Source organism: Lepus europaeus, chromosome 2, assembly GCF_033115175.1.
Source record: "Lepus europaeus isolate LE1 chromosome 2, mLepTim1.pri, whole genome shotgun sequence".
Taxonomy (NCBI): domain Eukaryota; kingdom Metazoa; phylum Chordata; class Mammalia; order Lagomorpha; family Leporidae; genus Lepus; species Lepus europaeus.
This window is the reverse complement of record NC_084828.1, coordinates 12,352,900-12,370,959: the sequence shown is the minus strand read 5'-3', so window position 1 is coordinate 12,370,959 and position 18,060 is coordinate 12,352,900. Positions and strand designations below refer to the sequence as shown.

The 18,060-nt window shown below is 37.0% G+C and overlaps 1 protein-coding gene and 1 pseudogene across 3 annotated transcripts in view; both read right to left on the bottom strand.

The window, feature by feature from the left end:
• The window catches only part of SYNJ1 (synaptojanin 1), a 105,589-nt gene that overhangs the window by 41,116 nt on the left and 46,413 nt on the right, over positions 1-18,060 (bottom strand). For all 3 annotated transcript variants that reach the window (XM_062206032.1, XM_062206012.1, XM_062206022.1), the window contains exons 7-12: positions 16,982-17,043; positions 15,041-15,137; positions 13,749-13,918; positions 9,709-9,790; positions 5,197-5,349; positions 2,342-2,507 (exon numbers count right to left, since the gene is read on the bottom strand). In XM_062206032.1, the coding sequence (XP_062062016.1) occupies positions 2,342-2,507; positions 5,197-5,349; positions 9,709-9,790; positions 13,749-13,918; positions 15,041-15,137; positions 16,982-17,043 (730 nt within the window). The remainder of the gene's footprint in view (positions 1-2,341; positions 2,508-5,196; positions 5,350-9,708; positions 9,791-13,748; positions 13,919-15,040; positions 15,138-16,981; positions 17,044-18,060) is intronic.
• LOC133768943 (nucleophosmin-like) lies at positions 6,909-9,118 on the bottom strand (annotated as a pseudogene).

Genomic DNA, 18,060 nt, shown 5'->3' with positions numbered 1-18,060 from the left:
AATTTTAGAAAAAATTTAAAAGTTACTTTTATTTATAGATTGATTTTCTATACTGTACCTGACTGTAATGTCTGTTCAGAAACTATGGATGCATCAAGAAGAAAACAAAGAGTCATTAGTAAAACAACAAGTTACAGTTAAAATCTAGAGTGTTACAACAAAACATCCTTAGAGGGCCTTACTTTTTTAAGTCAATCTGATGACTTTTTTCTGATGGCTGTAGTATACCAATTATAAATAAATATTATAAATAAATGACAATAATTGATAAACACCTTCTACATCTTAGGAAAGTCCTACAGTGACTCAGTTGTCTGACATCTCATAATTAGAAGGTCCCAGGTGTGTGTCTGGCTATTCCTGTTTGTATATGGGGGCACACACATGTGAAGGAGTGGGTAAGCCTATAAATATGAAAACCTAAGAGGCTGGAGGATAGTGAAGACAGCAGATACACTACACAAATCTTTTAGTTTCTTTCTGGGACTTGCCAACTGGTAAGGTCAGTTCAGCTATAATATGACATGCATTCTAAAAACATCACTGTGCGATGCAAAACAGAGCAAATTCCCATAGCCACAAAACCTATGGGAAAATGGGGCAAGGGACACCACACAAAAACTTCACACAAAGAGTGGCGCATCCAAAATAATAGAAGCTCAGCAATATGCATGCTAAATGGATAACAAATGCATGAATACTACAATAAATAAGGCAACTCATCTTGAAAAACAGTGACATCGACTTATAGAAGTGGGCATCAAAAAAAGGGTGTACTTGTAATTATGAATTATGGAAGAAGGGTTATTTGAAAACAGATGGAAAACTGAAACACCAGATGTGGGTGGGAAAGACTCGCAATACACATGAAGGAAGGCAGGGAAGCTATTTCGGGTGTCTACCTGTGTACATGTGTGTGTTTGTATGTTTCTACCACTACACTTCTACACTACACTTGGGTACCATTTTCTGTGTTTAGTTAGTGTTGCTTGCTAGCAAAATCATGCATAAGCTCATGCAAAATTGGCATTATGCTCAAATCGTTCCCTGATACATCAACCACAGTGAAACAGATACCCATTCTCAGAACAAGCATTATAGCAGAACTGACTGTACTGTTTTTTTTAAAGGCATATTTTACAGATAGTAAAATGTGCAGGAAACTAAAAATAACTGATGCTCAGGTGTGAGAATTACTTAGGTCCTTTGTGTCTCCTCTTCTTTCCTTCAACCACTTACTTTCCATTGTTGCTTATTTATGCCTCCACATCAAAGTAGGCACAGGTAGAAAGAGGTGACAAAACACAGATCAGTCAAGTTTCTACTTGTGGAAGTCAGGAAGAAAGCCTGAAGTTGAAAGCAGTAGCTGAGATCAGATTTCATCAGTTTGGTAGGGCTCAGTCCCCCAGCCTACTACTTACTGAGGAACTGGCTGTCACTAACTAGCTGGTGGAATTCTGCACCATGTGGAAGTCTGAAAAGAATCCATGAAAATCTCTGTGACCAAATATTTACCCAAGAGTACATTACTTGATGCAGGAACAATTTTCTCCTACTTGAACAGGGAACACTGAAAGATTAAGATTTGGTTTAGAACTAACAGTGAAATAAACAAAAATGTTCAGAATTTGAAAATTAAAATGAAAAACGTGGAATTGAGATGTCGAATTTATTTTGTCAATTATACCTGGACAAAGCTGGGAAGAGGAAAGAGGTCTCATCTACTAAGTTCTACAGTGAATGCTGAGCTTCTCCAAAGCATGACTTTTATATGGGCTCACTGTCAGGGGAGGTTCAAATTCTTTTGATTTTGATAAAAGACAGACAATGAAAGGTAAAAAAACGATCCTGAAAGTTATCTGCTCATGTCAAATATTAAAATTGATAATAGTGGTTAGTGTTCAATCACATGCATTACTTGAAATTATTAATATGACTTAATGCTTATTTAAGCAATTAACAATTAAAAGACCAAATTAAACTTTTGGGGAAGTGATCAGAATAATAAATATAGGTATTGGTTTTTTCAATAAAGCATTTTTCTACATAATTAGATTACTGAATATTCTAAGTGCTAGCTGAATAGTCCATAAAATCTTGCCTCGTATAAAGTTAGCAATAGTAAAACTATTTCCCCTCTACCACAATCAGGCAAGGGGCTCAGTTTATGGCTTACTAATGTGCTGACAGTAGAGACAAACTCCCTTTAATTCCTTCTACAACAATTTAAACAGCTGCAGTCTAAAAATTATTTATATAAATAAGTTTGTACTTGCCACTTGGACTTTTAAGTTTTGGACTATAAAAAATATAGAGCAAATAAAATGTAAATTATGCATACCACGCAAACTTCCAGTAGTTAAAAGTGCTCGCGCTTTGTCAGCTAAATCACTATTTAGAGTATTTCCCAACAGCAAAACATCAATAGCTTCTTGCTTGGAACTGTCAAAGAAGTTATTCTGAATTGTTCTGGAAACAGAACGAGCACCATCTTTCAGCTTTCCAGCCTGTTGAAGGAGAAAGGAGCATGACTTTTCATTCTAAATGTTGTTGATTTTTGTTCAGAAGGTATTTTGAAATTTAAATTGTTTTGTAATTTAATATCTGAAAAAGGACCTAACATCCTATTGTGAATACATATCATTGCATTAAAGTATGTCTAGATGTCACTGATTCATGTCCTGTTAAGAAACAGCATGGCACAAAGATAAGAAAAAGCCCACTGCCACAACTGCATTCATCTACGATATCTAAAACAGTAAAATTTTTAAAAATGTCTACTAAAAGGAAATAAACTGAACTGTACTCATTTAAAACTGGAAACTCCTTTCCTACATTGTACCTTTTAGACTTGAAGATGGGATGGATGGGGAAAGGCAGGATGCTAAAGGAAGATGTACTGAGCTTGAAGGAAACCCTTGTTTTCCTGACAGTAAAAACACACAACTGAAATTGCTCCAATCAAATAGCTTACACTAGCTGTAAAACAAACCTAAAATGAAGAGCTAGTCTAAAAAGAAATTTGTAATTATAGTTCATAAATATCACACATTAGCACCACTTTGTGTATTTTAGATCATTTTATTGCCTAAGCAATATAAATCATAAAAATAATAAACTTATTCTGTCATTGAGAAAGTTGATTACAACTCTCAATGAAATACAATTTACACAGGAATGCTAGTTGCCACACATAAAGATTTATTCTAGGGCTGGTAGTTGTGGTGCAGCAGGTTAAGCTTCTTTCCCTAACACTGGTTCAGGTTGTGGCTGCTCCACTTCCAGTCCAGCTCCCTATTAATGCACGTGAGAAAGCAGCAGAGGACCCAAGTGCTTTGGCCCCTGCTACCCACGTGGGAGATCCAGATGAAGCTCCTGGCTCCTATCTTCAACCTGCCCCAGCCCTAGCTGTTGCAGCCATTTTGAGAGGGAACCAGCAGATAGAAGGCATCTCTGTCTGTCTCTGTGTGTCTCCCCTCTCTGTAACTCTGCCTTTCAAATAAATAAATCTTAAAAAAAAATTTATTCTAATCTTAGACTACAGAAAATTGTCGAAAAGACTCTACATATCTTGCTTTCTAGAAAATAGTTTGCATTATTTTCATTCCTTAAAGGAACAAAATTAGAGATTTATTTTCAGAATAAAGAAACAATTATTTTAAATGCCACTAAATGAATGCTACTATAATTAGTTATTTCAATTTTGCATTAAATTGTTATTTCCTTATATATGAGGACATACACAAATGACATTATTTGAAAAGCACTCACCATTGACATTATCAGGCAATTAATCAAAAGGAATCCAGAGAAAGGAAAAGAAAGAGCAGTTCAGATGTTAGATTTTAGTTCATTTCAAACTAGTATACTTAATATATAAAATTCTGTATCTATACAATGACCACTGAAAATACATGTAGCTTCTGTACATATATTTTCTTAGTCACGGCAGAAACAAAAGGCAGAAGACTAAAAGAGTATCTTAAGCAACAGCTGCAGAGAATCAGTTTTTAATATTTTTTAATAGTTTAAAAGAACAAATGAAAGTTTAACAATTTCATGTTTCCAAAAATAGAGACCATTTAAGAAGTAAATATTTATAAAAGACAACAGAAATTATTCCTATGGGTTCAGCAAAAAGAACTGTGCAGGTAAGGCCAATACCTCTGGGTAGAGCCATGGCATTTTATGAGAGAACAAAGAGGAGGAAGATTTGGAAACGGAAAGAAAGGCTTGGAGATGACGAGTGGCCTCTAAAGAATTTCAGATGCTATAATGAAGAAACTACATGAGAATTACAGAAGTGGTCACTACTTTCATTTCTAATCCTGAAATAACATGAGGAATTGTAGAGATTTAGGATGTTAAATTCAAGTAAGGCCAGGGTCCTTAAAAGGTTAAACAATATATAAATATATAAAACGATGAAAAATATCTCAAGCATCGTTCTAAAATCTCTCAGTAAAGGCCAAATACTAGAGGGGAAAGTAGTATGTAGATAACATTAGTAATTAAAAAGTAAGGATGAGACAGCTTATACTTCTTTGGCACATTTTAATAGTCCTTTCTGCAAGGTAAGTTAAGTAAAAGGATAAAAACTCAACATTAAGCCTTATGAATTTTGGGTTCACAGTAAGCAATGCACAAATTGTTGACTGATTTGTCAATCCAACATTTGGCACACGTGAATTAAACAGTAGGCAGTGTGTCAAGTGCAAGGGACACTAGGAGAAATGAGAAAGGACCTTTACTAAAAGGATTAAACAAAAAAAATCACATGTTTTATAAAAATAAGTAATATAAAAAGTACAATAGATACTAAAGGGAAAAGCACAAAATACATAAGCAATACACAGTCTTAGTGGATTATCACTAAATGACTAATAATACAAAGGTTCTTCAAAAAGTTTATAGAAAAATAGAAATGAGGTTATTTTAGTGAAAATTTTGAAAACCACACATAATTTTATCTAAGTACGCATTTCCCACAAACATTTTGAAGACCTATATTATCCGTTTAATCATCAGTAGCCACTATAGAAAGAAGCATCAAAGGCACAAAAGCATGATACAACAGAATTCTGAAACAGACAGCTATTATTTTTAAAACCTATTAATTTTAAAAAGGCTAGTTAAAGGCTTTCTTAAGGGAGGAAGAAAGGATCTTTCGTAGGATTACGATAAACCTGGGTCTACCTTGGCCTTCCCTTCCAGAGCTCCAGTGCCGGCATATATCTTACTAATTGAGTCACCATTCACAGACCACATCGACCGGAACACTTCTTGAAAGCGAGTCACCAACTGAGGCTTTTCAGCTAAGCCGAGAGCTTCCAATTGTTTAGTTAACATCTAAAATAGCAAACAATAAACTTTCATAAGTACATGAACATACAACTTTTAATGACTGCCTGAATTAAAACAAAAATGTCCAGTTACCGGATTCTATGAGACTGGATTCAGAAAACACAACCACTTACTAGGCTGTGTTATTTCTCATCATCTGAATTTTTAAAATGTCATGTGAGCAAAAAAACCACAAGTAAGTTAGCATTCCCTTATATTAATAAGAACTCTTTTCGGATCAAATGATAGAATTAAAGTATCATAAATGTGACTAATTTATCTTCCTCATCAAAAATGAATAATTAGCAATGTGAATTAGAATACAGAAAATGTTTACCAAGTTTATCTAACAAATATGGAATAGCTAAGCTTTTAAATGTTTGGGTTTGGTTTTATAAATTTAAGTAATTAAAATTAAGAGTTTATGAGAAAAGGAGAGCTGCTCCTAAATTGTCACAAAATTTAAGAAAATAAGTTATAGCTCTAAATAAAGCCATGATGACTTTTTGTCTCTAAGATCAATATTAGTAGTATATATAAAGGAGAACTAGGGGAACACCAAACAAAAAGAATTCAAGGTTCTTTGGGCTACCACATTCCTCCATCCCATATAACAATAAAAGTGTTCAAAAAAGCTCTTGCTCTATGAATTCTAGCCTTGCAATCTGGCAGAGTCAAAACAGTCTGTTTCTCTCACTTGGAATCCAGTCATACTCTACACATTGCATTTTTACTTAACTCTTCCCCACTTATACTTTCTTTTACCTTATTTGAAGTATGGTTACTTACAGAATAATCAGGGACTAAAACTCCAGATTTTTTTTTTTTTTACTTTATTAAAATACTGAGTTCACTTCCCATGCATATTTGTCTCCCCACCATTTCCACGTCTGACCACCACTACTAGTGTGTCCTATCGTACCATTCCATACATACTGAAAACCAAGCAAAGGGTGGAGTTCCATCTTTAAAAACTAAACAGGCATTCTGGACAACACATTCTTGGCAATGGAACCTGGACAACATTTATCAAACACAGCAGGGAAAGTTCTCACTCTGCATTATAAAAAGGACAGCCAGATGTCATCTGTTACAGAAATGAAATAAGACGGAAAATTTTAATAAACTGTTTAAACTATTTTCTTAAAGAGACTTCCTCCATTGCCAAAATTCTTTTTTTTAAGATTATTTATTTTAAAGTCAGAGTTATACACAGAGAGAAGGAGAGGCAGAGAGAGAGAGAGAGAGAGAGAGAGAGGTCTTCCATCTGCTAGTTCACTTCCCAATTGGCCACAACGGCTGGAGCCATGTCTATCTGGACCCCGGAGCCAGGAGCTTCCTCTGGGTCTTCCCACATGGGTGCAGGGGCCCAAGCACTTGGGCCATCTTCTACTGCTTTCCCAGGCCATAGTAGAGAGCTGGACTGGAAGTGGAGCAGCTAGGACTTGAACTGGTGCCCATATGGGATGCCGGCACTGCAGGCGGCAGCTTTACCCGCTACGCCACAGCACTGGCCTCGCCAAAGATCTTGAATAGCCTCCTGGTCAGTCATCCAGAAGCATTCTTTACGTAACTGATGAATTTGGTTCCCTCTTTGCAAAGAAAACCACTTTTTTTTTTACACTTGCTTGCATTTTTGCTTTAACGTCTTCTACAGAACTAGGTCTTTTTGGCGTTTTAGGGTTTTTTCCCTATTTTTTTGAAGAATTCTTGACCTTTGATCTCAGTGTTGACGGTTCTGAGTCTTTTCCATTCTTGATTTTTGTGCATTTTTGGCTGGGGTATCCCCTATAGATTTCTTCACTGGAACTTTTTCTTCAGTTTCCTCATTATCAACATGATATCACCATCATCTTCATCAACAGCAAGCTTTGCTTTTTTTTTTTTTTTTAAAGATTTATTTACTTGAAAGAGTTACACACAGAGAGAAGGAGAGGCAGAGAAAGAGAAAGAGAGAGAGAGAGAGAGAGGTCTTCCATCTGCTGGCTCACTTCCCAATTGGTCACAATGGCCAGAGCTGCACCAATCCAAAGCCAGGAGCCAGGAGGTTCTTCCAGGTCTCCCATGTGAGTGCAGGGGCCCTAGCACATGGGCTATCTTCTGCTGCCTTCCCAGGGCATAAGCAGAGAGCGGATCAGAAGAGGGACGTGAACCAGTAACCAGTGCCCATATGGGATGCCAGCACTGCAGGCAGCGGCTTTACCCGCTATGCCCCAAGCTCTGCTTCTGTCTGTGGCACCCTGCTGCCACCTCCAGGGGCAGATCGCTTTCCAGATCTACTTACCAGCTTCATGTCCTCCGACTCTTCGTCTTCTGACTCTGCATTTTCCTCCACAGCAGCTAAGTGTGGTCCACTAATATCACAGGCCCCGAACCACAATTCAACCTTAAGGCCCCAGGTGTAGTTATTTCAAAGCTGCACAGGCATCTTCAAAGTTGCCAGTGTTACTGCAAAAACTGCCCTCACGATTCATGGCCTCTCTTCAACAGTGTGCAGTTCACCCTTTGCACCAGCACCTACACTGACCGTTCTTAAAGATAACTGGTGTTCACGTTCAACACTGTCCACTTTAAAGTGATAATCTCTGTGGGCCTTTAGTTCACAAACCGAAACAGTTCTGGGGCTTCAGGGGACTCATGTCCACGTCAGGATCTCTTTCACAGTTTAAACCTGTCTCTCTTAAAGGAACTGGACAAACTGATGATCTTCATTACTAGTTTGGTTTTGCCTGTTTGAGCACTAAATTTTATAACCAGTCAAGCAAATGCAATATAAAGAGTGTTCTCACACCCACCTACCAACACCAATGAAGAGTCAGGTAAGTCAGATCCTAAGAAAAACTCCTGTTATACTTTTAAAAAAAAAATCTATTATTATATGAAAGGCAGAGAGTCAGTGAGAGACAGATACACAGTTTCAGTATTTCAATAAGCTTCATCTCAGAATCAATATAAATGTATTCAGCAACTTAAAAATCAGAACTAGAAATCAACCCATGCCTTGTGATAAATTCCATCTAAATGAGCAATATGCCCACTTGAATTCTCTAGTATATTTTCTAAATATAGTGATAAAACTCAATGACAGATTTCAAAAAAAGTCAAAACAGTAATATTTAATTAGTCACATGAAAAATATATTTCTATAGCAGAGAATTTTAAATACAACTTTTATTTTTCAGAGACAGAATCTCAGCTGTGGAGTAACTAATTAACCAATATTCTGGTCAAAATTAAGATAATTAACCAAAAGATATAAGATGGTACTTCCTATTTCTGGTGGTTTTTTTTTGTTGTTGTTGTTGTTATTGTTCTTTTAGATAGCATTCAGGAACTCTGTTAAGTTCCTACAGAATTTAGTTTTGGGGCTGGTGTTGTGGCACAGCAAGTTAAGCAGCCAACTGAAAAGAATGCATCCCACATGGGTGCCAGTTTGAGCCCTGGCTGCTCCACTTCCAATCCAGCTTCCTGCTAATGTGCCTGGGTAAACAGTGAAAGATGGCCCAAGTTCATGGGCCCCTGTACCATGGGCGAGACCCAGATAAGGCTCCGGGCTCTGCCTCGCCTAGTCACAGCCATTGCCAGCCATTGCCAGCCATTTGGAGAGTGAACCAGCAAATGGAAGCTCTCTCTCTCTCTTTTTCTCTCTGTAACTCTGCCTTTCAAATAAAATAAATACATCCATTTAAAAAAATAAAATAAAAAAGAACTAAAGGTTCACCACAGCTTTAAGACCCTAATTTATATAACAGGGAAGACTTACCAAGCTCAGCATTGTTCAATGTTTCAAAAAGCTGAGACTATTAGACTGAATTTGATAGATAAGTAGTCAGAAAAATAAGAAAAGCTTCTAAATAAACAACTTATCACAGAAACTGACTCACATTCATTTTCATCCTCTGTAACAATGGCAATTTCATCTGATCCTGTTTCTCACAGCCACTGACTTAAAAATGCCAAACTGATCTGGGTTACAAATTGTTAAAAAAAAAAAAAGGTGGTTTTTTTTTTTTTTTTTTTTTTTTGTGCATGTGTGCATGTGAAAACAGACCTTCCCTAACCTAAGACCTAGACATAAATAAACACAGGTAAACGAAGTAATTATTAAAATCATATAGTTACTAAAAGGGAGAGTTAAGGAACAATAGACCTAGGTAGATAGACAGTTATCTAAAGAGAGCAGATAAATGAAACACTTAAATCGAAGGGATTGGGATACCCACCAAACAAAAGACTAGAAGAAATGCAAAATATTCCTTTAATGAAGCATAACTTTACTTATACTTTCAAAAAGTAACTCATGAGAAACATCACTATTACAAAAGCACTCAAAGAGTACAAGGTATATATGCTTAATTTTATTACCTCCAAACCGAGGAAAGCTTGCACACTATTTGTTCTATCAAGACAATCCAAGCAATTTGTTCGAACTGTACCACTCTGACATCTGTAACAAGTCCAATAAAGTTAAAACAGTTAGTTTTAGCAAAAAACTAAAAAACATTTGTTTAGCAAAAACAAATGACATAATTGAAAAGATTAAAATGTAGTACCCACTTGCCCCCCTCATCTAACACTATGATTTTTTTTTTAATTTATTTATTTATTTGAAAGTCAAGAATAACACAGAGAGAGAAGGAGAGGCAGAGAGAGAGAGAGAGAGAGAGAGAGTCTTCCATCTGCTGGTTCACTCCCCAGTTGGTCGCAAAGTCTGGAGCTGCACCAAGCTGAAGCCAGGAGTCAGGAGTTTCGACCAGGTCTCCCATGTGGGTGCAGGGTCCCAAGGACTTGGGCCATCTTTTACTATTTTCCCAGGCTATAGCAGAAAGCTGGGCTGGAAGTGGAACAGCCGGGACTTGAACCGGTGCCCATAAGGGTTGCCAGCAATGCAGGAGGCGGCTCTACCTGCTATGCCACAGCGCCAGCCCCACAATTTTTAAACATACAAAAATGATGTATGAAGTATATCATAAACTGCCTAGATTCTACAACTGTAAAGATTTTGCCATATATTCTTTATCATTTATATTTCACACATGTATTTTTAATTAGTCTAGTAGTTAGGGACTAAACATACATATATATATATTACTATTTTTAATCTTATAGTTGTTTACATGTAAAGAAAACCAAATATCTGTGGAATTAATTTTAAAAACCTAGTACCTATTATCTCTACTGCCTGTCCTATGAAATTTCTATGACGTTGATACTAAATATTACACAAAATAAAAATAATTAAAATTTGGGCTTTATTCATTAAACTTTACCTGTATTCTGAACTTAAATCTTTCAGTGTTTACTTTTCTCTATTTCATATGAAAACACAGTAGCTTTAAATAATACTAAAGCAGACAGTAAACAATCTCTCTCTCCTGTTCGCATTTACTAGTCTTTCTGAGATCAAAAAATAAGAAAGCATTTGTTCTAAAAGAGAAGTGGAACAGTTTCACAGATAACAGCATGAGATCTGAAGCCAGATGATCTCAGTTCTAACCATGTTCTAGTCATGTGACTTGGGGCACATTATAATGCAAATCAGCATTCTAACAGAACCTACCCCTACAATTGTCAATACTAATACATGCAAGACCAAGTACACTGTCCCATAGGCTGGCATTGTGGCACATCGGGTTAAGCCACAAACTGTGCTGCTGGTATCCCATGTGGGCAACAGTTCAAGTCCCGGCTGCTCACTTCTGATCCAGCTCCCTGCTAATGCGCCTGGGAAAACAGCACAGGATGGCCCAAGTGCTTGGGCCCCTACACCCACATGGGAGACTCAGAAGAAGCTCCTGGATCTTGGCTTCAGACTGGCCCAACCCTTACCATTGTGGCTATTTGGGGAGTGGGCCAGCAGATGGAAGATCTCCCTCTTTCTCTTTTTCTCTCTGTAACTCTGCCTTTCAAATAAATAAAATAAATCTCAAAAAAAAAAAAAAAAAAAGAATGTCTTACCTAGTGCCAAAAAAGTTTAAATAAATCAGTATAGGTGTATATAATGCTTCCTATGAGAGACCAAGAAACTTACACTAGTTTGACAGTGGTCAATTACATGCCCCCCAATATATCTATATCTATATCTATATCTATATCTATATCTATATCTATATGGAAGATCTTTGTCTCCTCTCGCTGTAACTCTGCCTTTCAAATAAAATAAAGCAAATCTTTAAAAAAAAATAATAAATACACTGTCCTATAATATGTGCTCAATAATATAACCTATTACTATTTGTTGCAGTCTATAAACAAAAGCACATAGCCACTGCCTATGATCCTGGCATCCCATATAGATGCCAGTTCAAATTCTGGCTGCTCCACCTCCAATCCAGCTCCCTGCTAATGGCGTGGGAAAAGCAGCGGAAGGGTGGGAATGTAAACTGGTAAAGCCACTAAGGAAGACAGTATGGAGATACCTAAAAAATATGAATATAGACCTACCATATGACCCAGCCATCCCACTCCTGGGAATTTACACAAGGGAAATGAAATCAGCATATGAAAGTTATCTGTACCCCCCATGCTTTTTGTAGCTCAATTTACAACAGTTAAGGTATGGACAGAATCAGCCCAAATGCCTGTCAACTGAAGATAGGATAAAAAAAATTATGGGACATGTATACTATGGAATACTACACAGCGGTAAAAAAAAAAAAAAAAAAAAAAAAGAAATCCGGTCATTTGCAACAAAATGGATGAATCTGGAAAACAGCATACTTAGTGAAACAAACCAGTCCCAAAGGGAATACCATATGTTCTCCCTGATCTGTGATAACCTAATAGAGCACCTAAAACAAAATCTGTAGAAGTGAAATTGACACTTTGAGAAGGGATGACTTGAGCTGCTCTTGTCTTGACTGTTGAGGAATAGTTTCGGTTTATGTCTGTTTTATTTTTTTCTTCATACTATTTGTTGAACTCTTTACTTAACAGAGTTAATCATATGTGTATAAAGTCAACTGAAAATTGATCTCAGTAAAAAATAAGAGTGGGACTAAGAGAGAAGGAAGTTTATAACTGTAAAGCTGTATGGTTCTGCATATATTGCTATGGACTTACTTCTTGTTGTTTTGTTTTGCTTTAAAGATTTATTTTATTTATTTGAAAGACAGAGTTACAAAGAGAGGTAGAGACAGAGAGAGAGGTCTTCCATCTGCTGGTTCACTCCCCAGATGGCCACAACGGCCAGAGCTGTGCCAATCCGAAGCCAGGAGCCAGGAGATTCTTCTGGGTCTCCCATGCAGGTGCAGGGGCCCAAGGACTTGGGCCATTTTCCACTGCTTTCCCAGACCATATCAGAGAGCTGGATCAGAAGAGGAGCAGTGAGGACTAGAACCAGTATGCATATGGGATGCTGGCACTGCAGGCCAGGGCTTTAACCCACTATGCCACAGTGCCGGCCCCTGGACTTACTTCTAAGGGTACAGTTTAAAAACTTGCCATGGGACTCCAAATCCCATTAAGCTTGGTGGTAAAAATGCCATCTTACTTGTTAAAGTGATCATATTAAGTGTTAAGATGCTCATATAGATAGGATTAAGTGTTAAAGTGATCATATAAATAGGACTAAGTGCCTGATAATAATAGATAGAACTGAAAAGGAGAGAATGTTCCAACATGGGAAGCAATCCACATAGCAGACTCATCGAATGACAATCACTTTAAGTAACACTCTGGCTTTAGAAGAAGCCCTTAAGGCTTCCTATTTTGGCTGAAAAGCCCAAGAGAGTTATTTCAGGTGTGGAAGGCCAAGATACTGTGGCAAAAAATGTCCTATATGAAGGGTCTCTGTGAGTGAGACCCCAAAGGAAAGAAGTGGCCATCAAAGAAGGATGTACTTTTCTCTAAAGGGAGGAGAGAAATTCCACTTTGCTTATGGCCTTGTCCAAATACTGATGGAGTTTATGGACTCAAAAGACTTCCATAGCCTAGGCAGCTCATGTCTAGAGCCTCGGTTGGTCACTGATGTCATATATAAGAGTGTTAATTGTTAAACTAACAACAGGAGTCACTGTGCACTAACTCCCTTTGCAGGACTTCTGTCCTCAATGAGTTGTATTATGAAAGTTTACTGTAAAACTAGTTCTCAAACTGTGTGTGTGCATGTGTTTGTGTGTGTGCAAACTGTTGAAATCTTGACTTTGTATACAGTTGGTCTTCTGTGTACAAAGTTAACTGAAAATGAATCTTAATGGAGAATGGGACTGACAAGGGGAGGGGGAGGCGGAAGGGTAGGAGTGTGGGTGGGAGGGCAGATATGGTGGGAATAATAACTACATTCCTAAAGTTGTACTTACGAAATTTGTATTCCTTAAAAAACAACTTTTAAAAAAAAGTTGTGTTAGGAATAATTTTAAAATTACAGCAAAGTTCCAATTTAAAGACAGAGAAACAGAACAAACCTTTGAACTTCATTTCCATCAAAATAAAAAAATCCATAATCTATAAACTTTTGGACTTGAGGCTTAAGAACACTATGTAATTTTTCTGCTTTTCCTCCTTTAACCATTTGATGATAGTCAAAATTCACCATCTGAACTTCAGCAGCATGTTCAGAAGCTTTCAAATGACTCTGAAAGTAAAATAGTAAATATTTAATATATGTTCACTAAATGTGATCTTGTCAATGTTATGAATGAAAACTTTTATTTTAAATTAAAATCTCAGCATGTTCCCTGGAAATTTTACCAATTCTTCAAAGATTTCATCAACACTGGCAGTAAAATGGAGTCACCTGCTGAAACTGGTGACATCTTTTCCCTAAAATCGCAATACTACCCATGAGAAATTAGGTGACACAACTACTACCAGGGAACTTAAACAACACTGGCATCTGGTTTAAACAGTGAAAAATTCCTTCCAATAATTGGCATCTTATTTTTAGAATGCAAATTTAGTAACTGTTTATACCTATTATAGAATCTCACAATAAAGTATCTTGTTTTTTAAGACATAACGAGGGTAGATCCCATTTTTATGCCTTCATTCAATACATACAAATACTTTTAAGTTTACCACAAAAAGTCATTCTCTAATACATGATCTGTTCACAGGCTACAAACATAGCTAAATAATTCAGCTGATTTTTGGATTTGAGAATCAACTTTTACAAAATGTTTTTTACTTTAAGTTTAAAATATGTAATATGACATACTATCCCATTTTTTATTTAATACTTACTAAAATATTGCTTCTTTAAAGGTCAGGTGTTTCCTTGGGTTCCTAGTTACTGAAAATTCTCTAGTTTTCCCTCACAGGTACAAGAGGAGAAGACATAGTCTTATACCTACTCAAATACATTATGCACTATTTCTTAAGCATTTAAAACAATGACTGTGGTTTCTAGGAAGTAGGCAGGGCAAAAAACAGATGAAGGAGGAAGCTGCCTGACATTTCTCCACTAGTGATAGGTGAATATTTCTGAAGAGGAAAGTTTATTTATTTGTTTTGGCTTTGCCACAAAATGAACAGAAAACACTGTCAACTGTCTTGAAAGTTTTCCATAATTCCAACTTCAATATTAGCTTAAACTGTTTCCTAATAGCCCTAAAGAGTTAAAAAGGTTCTGATAAGTACTACATCTTTTTAAGGAAGTAACATACTTCCAGGGAGATTTTGGTTATCATATTATTTTACTTTTGTAATACCATTCTAAGTGTCCATGGGCCAGAAAGAAAGAAGTGTCCATACTCACCTGGAATGCCTTACTTAGCATATGTTCACCTTCCTTAGATCCAAGCAAATTAACTATTATTTGTTTACCATATAAATTCTTAAGTGTTCTAAAATGCCTATTGAAGGAAGGAAAAAAGTTTATGTCAAATTATACCCTAAAACTTTTTTTCATAAACAAGAAATCATTATTAAATGGAACCTACGTGGCAATATTTAAACCATACAATTGGCAAAATTGGGTATAAATTCACTCCATCTGATCTCAATTTATGAAGACACAAGTTAATATAATTTCCTCTCTGACTTACGGGATATCAGCACTACTCTCACAATATGCTGGAACTGTGGGTCATTCAGCTGCCTTCCCATTCTGTGAGGCTGGCATCAGAGACAGAGCCTAAGCTCTGAGCTTGGCCACAAAGGCAGAGAAAGGATGGAGGTTGGCATACTCTAGGAGGGACCTCCCTTCTAGCTCCAGCCTTAAGAAAAGCCCTAAATATGGCTCTTTTCTTCTAGCTTGTACCCATTCAAGAGGCTCTTTAGAGCAAGGTCATACAAAGTAAATATAACATGAGTGACATCTATAATTTTAAATTTTTAAGAAGTTACATTTTAAAATGTAAAAAGAAGCAGATGAAATATATATATATATTTAATACAGTTAAAATATAATTTCAAAATATAACCAATATAAAAAATTAATGAATTATTTTACAATCTTATTCTCCTTACTAAGTTTCTGAAATCCAGTGTGCATGTTACACTGGCAATACATCAATTTGTATTAGTCACATTTTAAGTACCCATGTGGTTATTAGCTACCACATTGGACAATATACCTGAAGAGGAAGTTTTAAGGTCAAGAGATTAAGATCCACACTTCTAGTGCCACCACTTCTACAAGTCCTAACTCTAGGTGTCATGGTCTCCCAACTAAATTAGAAGTCAGGGCTGGCGCCGCGGCTCACTAGGCTAATCCTCCGCCTTGCGGTGCCGGCACACCGGGTTCTAGTCCCGGTCGGGGCACCGATCCTGTCCCGGTTGCCCCTCTTCCAGGCCAGCTCTCTGCTGTGGCCAGGGAGTGCAGTGGAGGATGGCCCAAGTGCTTGGGCCCTGCACCCGCATGGGAGACCAGGAGAAGCACCTGGCTCCTGCCATCGGATCAGTGCGGTGCTCCGGCCGCAGCGCGCTACCGCGGCGGCCATTGGAGGGTGAACCAATGGCAAAAAGGAAGACCTTTCTCTCTGTCTCCCTCTACTGTCCACTCTGCCTGTCAAAAATAAAAAAAATAATAAAAAAAAAAAAGAAGTCAGAAAATCTGGGGCTGGCATTGTGGTATAATGGGTTAAGCCGCAACCTGCAGCGCCAGCACCTATATGACACTGGTTCAAGTCCCAGCTTGTTCACTTCCAATGTAGCTCCCTGGTAATGTGCCTAGGAAAGCAGCAGAAAAAGGCCCAAGATGAAGCTCCTGGCTCCAGGCTTCAGCCTGGCCCAGCCCTGGCCATTGCGCCATTTGGGAAGTGAACCAACAGAGGAAAGACCTCTGCTGTCTTTCTAACTCTGCCTTTCAAATAAATAAAATAAATCTTAAAAAAAAAAAAAAGTCAGAAGGCCTTAGTGCCAAAAAAGCTTAAACAAATCAGTATAGGTATATATAATATTTTCCATGAGAAACCAAGAAATTTACACTGGTTTGACAGTGGTCAATGACATGTCCCCAAAGTTCCAATGTGCCTGCTCCCACACCCTTCCTTTCCCTACCCCCTACTTAGCTGCTGTTTTAAAGTTTGCCCTTCTCCAAATTTGAATGTTTATTATAAATCCAAAGCTCTCTCAATTTCATACTGATTAAATCAATCAGCAATGCAGCATTTGGTTTTTTAAAAAAAATCAGTAAATAATCCTATTGCTCACCAATATCAAAACTTACAACAGTGTATAAAATAATCAGTCTTACCTGTCAAAAGCAGGTGCATTGGCTTCAAATCCCCTTGACATACGGACACGATGGGATCCCACCTTAGATAAGAAAAATACATACAATCATAACAAAAACTAACATGTAGAAAACAGAAATATCATTGTGTACAATGTTATAGTTAATTTGCTGAACACACGTTGCTATATAAAATAACTGATTTTAATTCATGATACTCTTTGTAAAAACATTCTGGGGGCCTCCTCTTCCTTTTATTCTTAAAAAAGCAACTTCATAAAAGAAATTAGCAGATATACTAATACAAAACACCTGTAAACCAATAGGAATTCTCATTGATGAAAGATATTTTTAAGAGTAATTTCATATAGATTATCTTGTTTTAAGCCCAAACTATGTACCCCGTGTTGAGCAATTTTTAAACACACCTGAAATACATACAGGTGAAATAAGTTACCCTCTTAGAGCAACCTAACCAATTCCATGAGAGATTCAGATGTTTTAGTCCCTGGACTTAAATCCCTACTCTTCCAAGCAGCCTACTGATACAATGTCTATGCAGCTCTTTCCTCTGCCATGCTGAAAACTCTAGTCACCTCTTCTTCACCAAAAGCTCCAACAAATTAAAACACATCATTGCTTCCAGGAAAAAAAAAAAAAAAGACTTCCCAAGTTAACCTTTTCTTCTTGGTGTCAGACCTTTGTCCATTCAACCTCATCTCTCTTCCTCTCTGTGTGTAAGAAAAGGAAAATTATAATGGTCTACATGGGTAGATACGTGTTATCTCCTTTATTTTTATTAGTCCAAAATTTCTGATTCTGCTCGCAGAAAGATGAGGTTGAATGGACAAAGGTCTGATGCCAAGAAGAAATATAAGATGAGAACAGATTATTTCCCTGCACTCCACTTCTAGACATTTCTCTCTGAGACTTTGGGATCAAAGTTCCCCAGAATTCATTCTCACTGATCTGTGACTTTAAAAACAGTATGCAAGGAAGAATGCCAAATCAATCATGCAGTCTGAGAAATGAAACTAGAAAATTCTGAAACTAAATTAATAGTATTATTTATTAAGCATTTGCCTTTGCTGTCCTAAGTC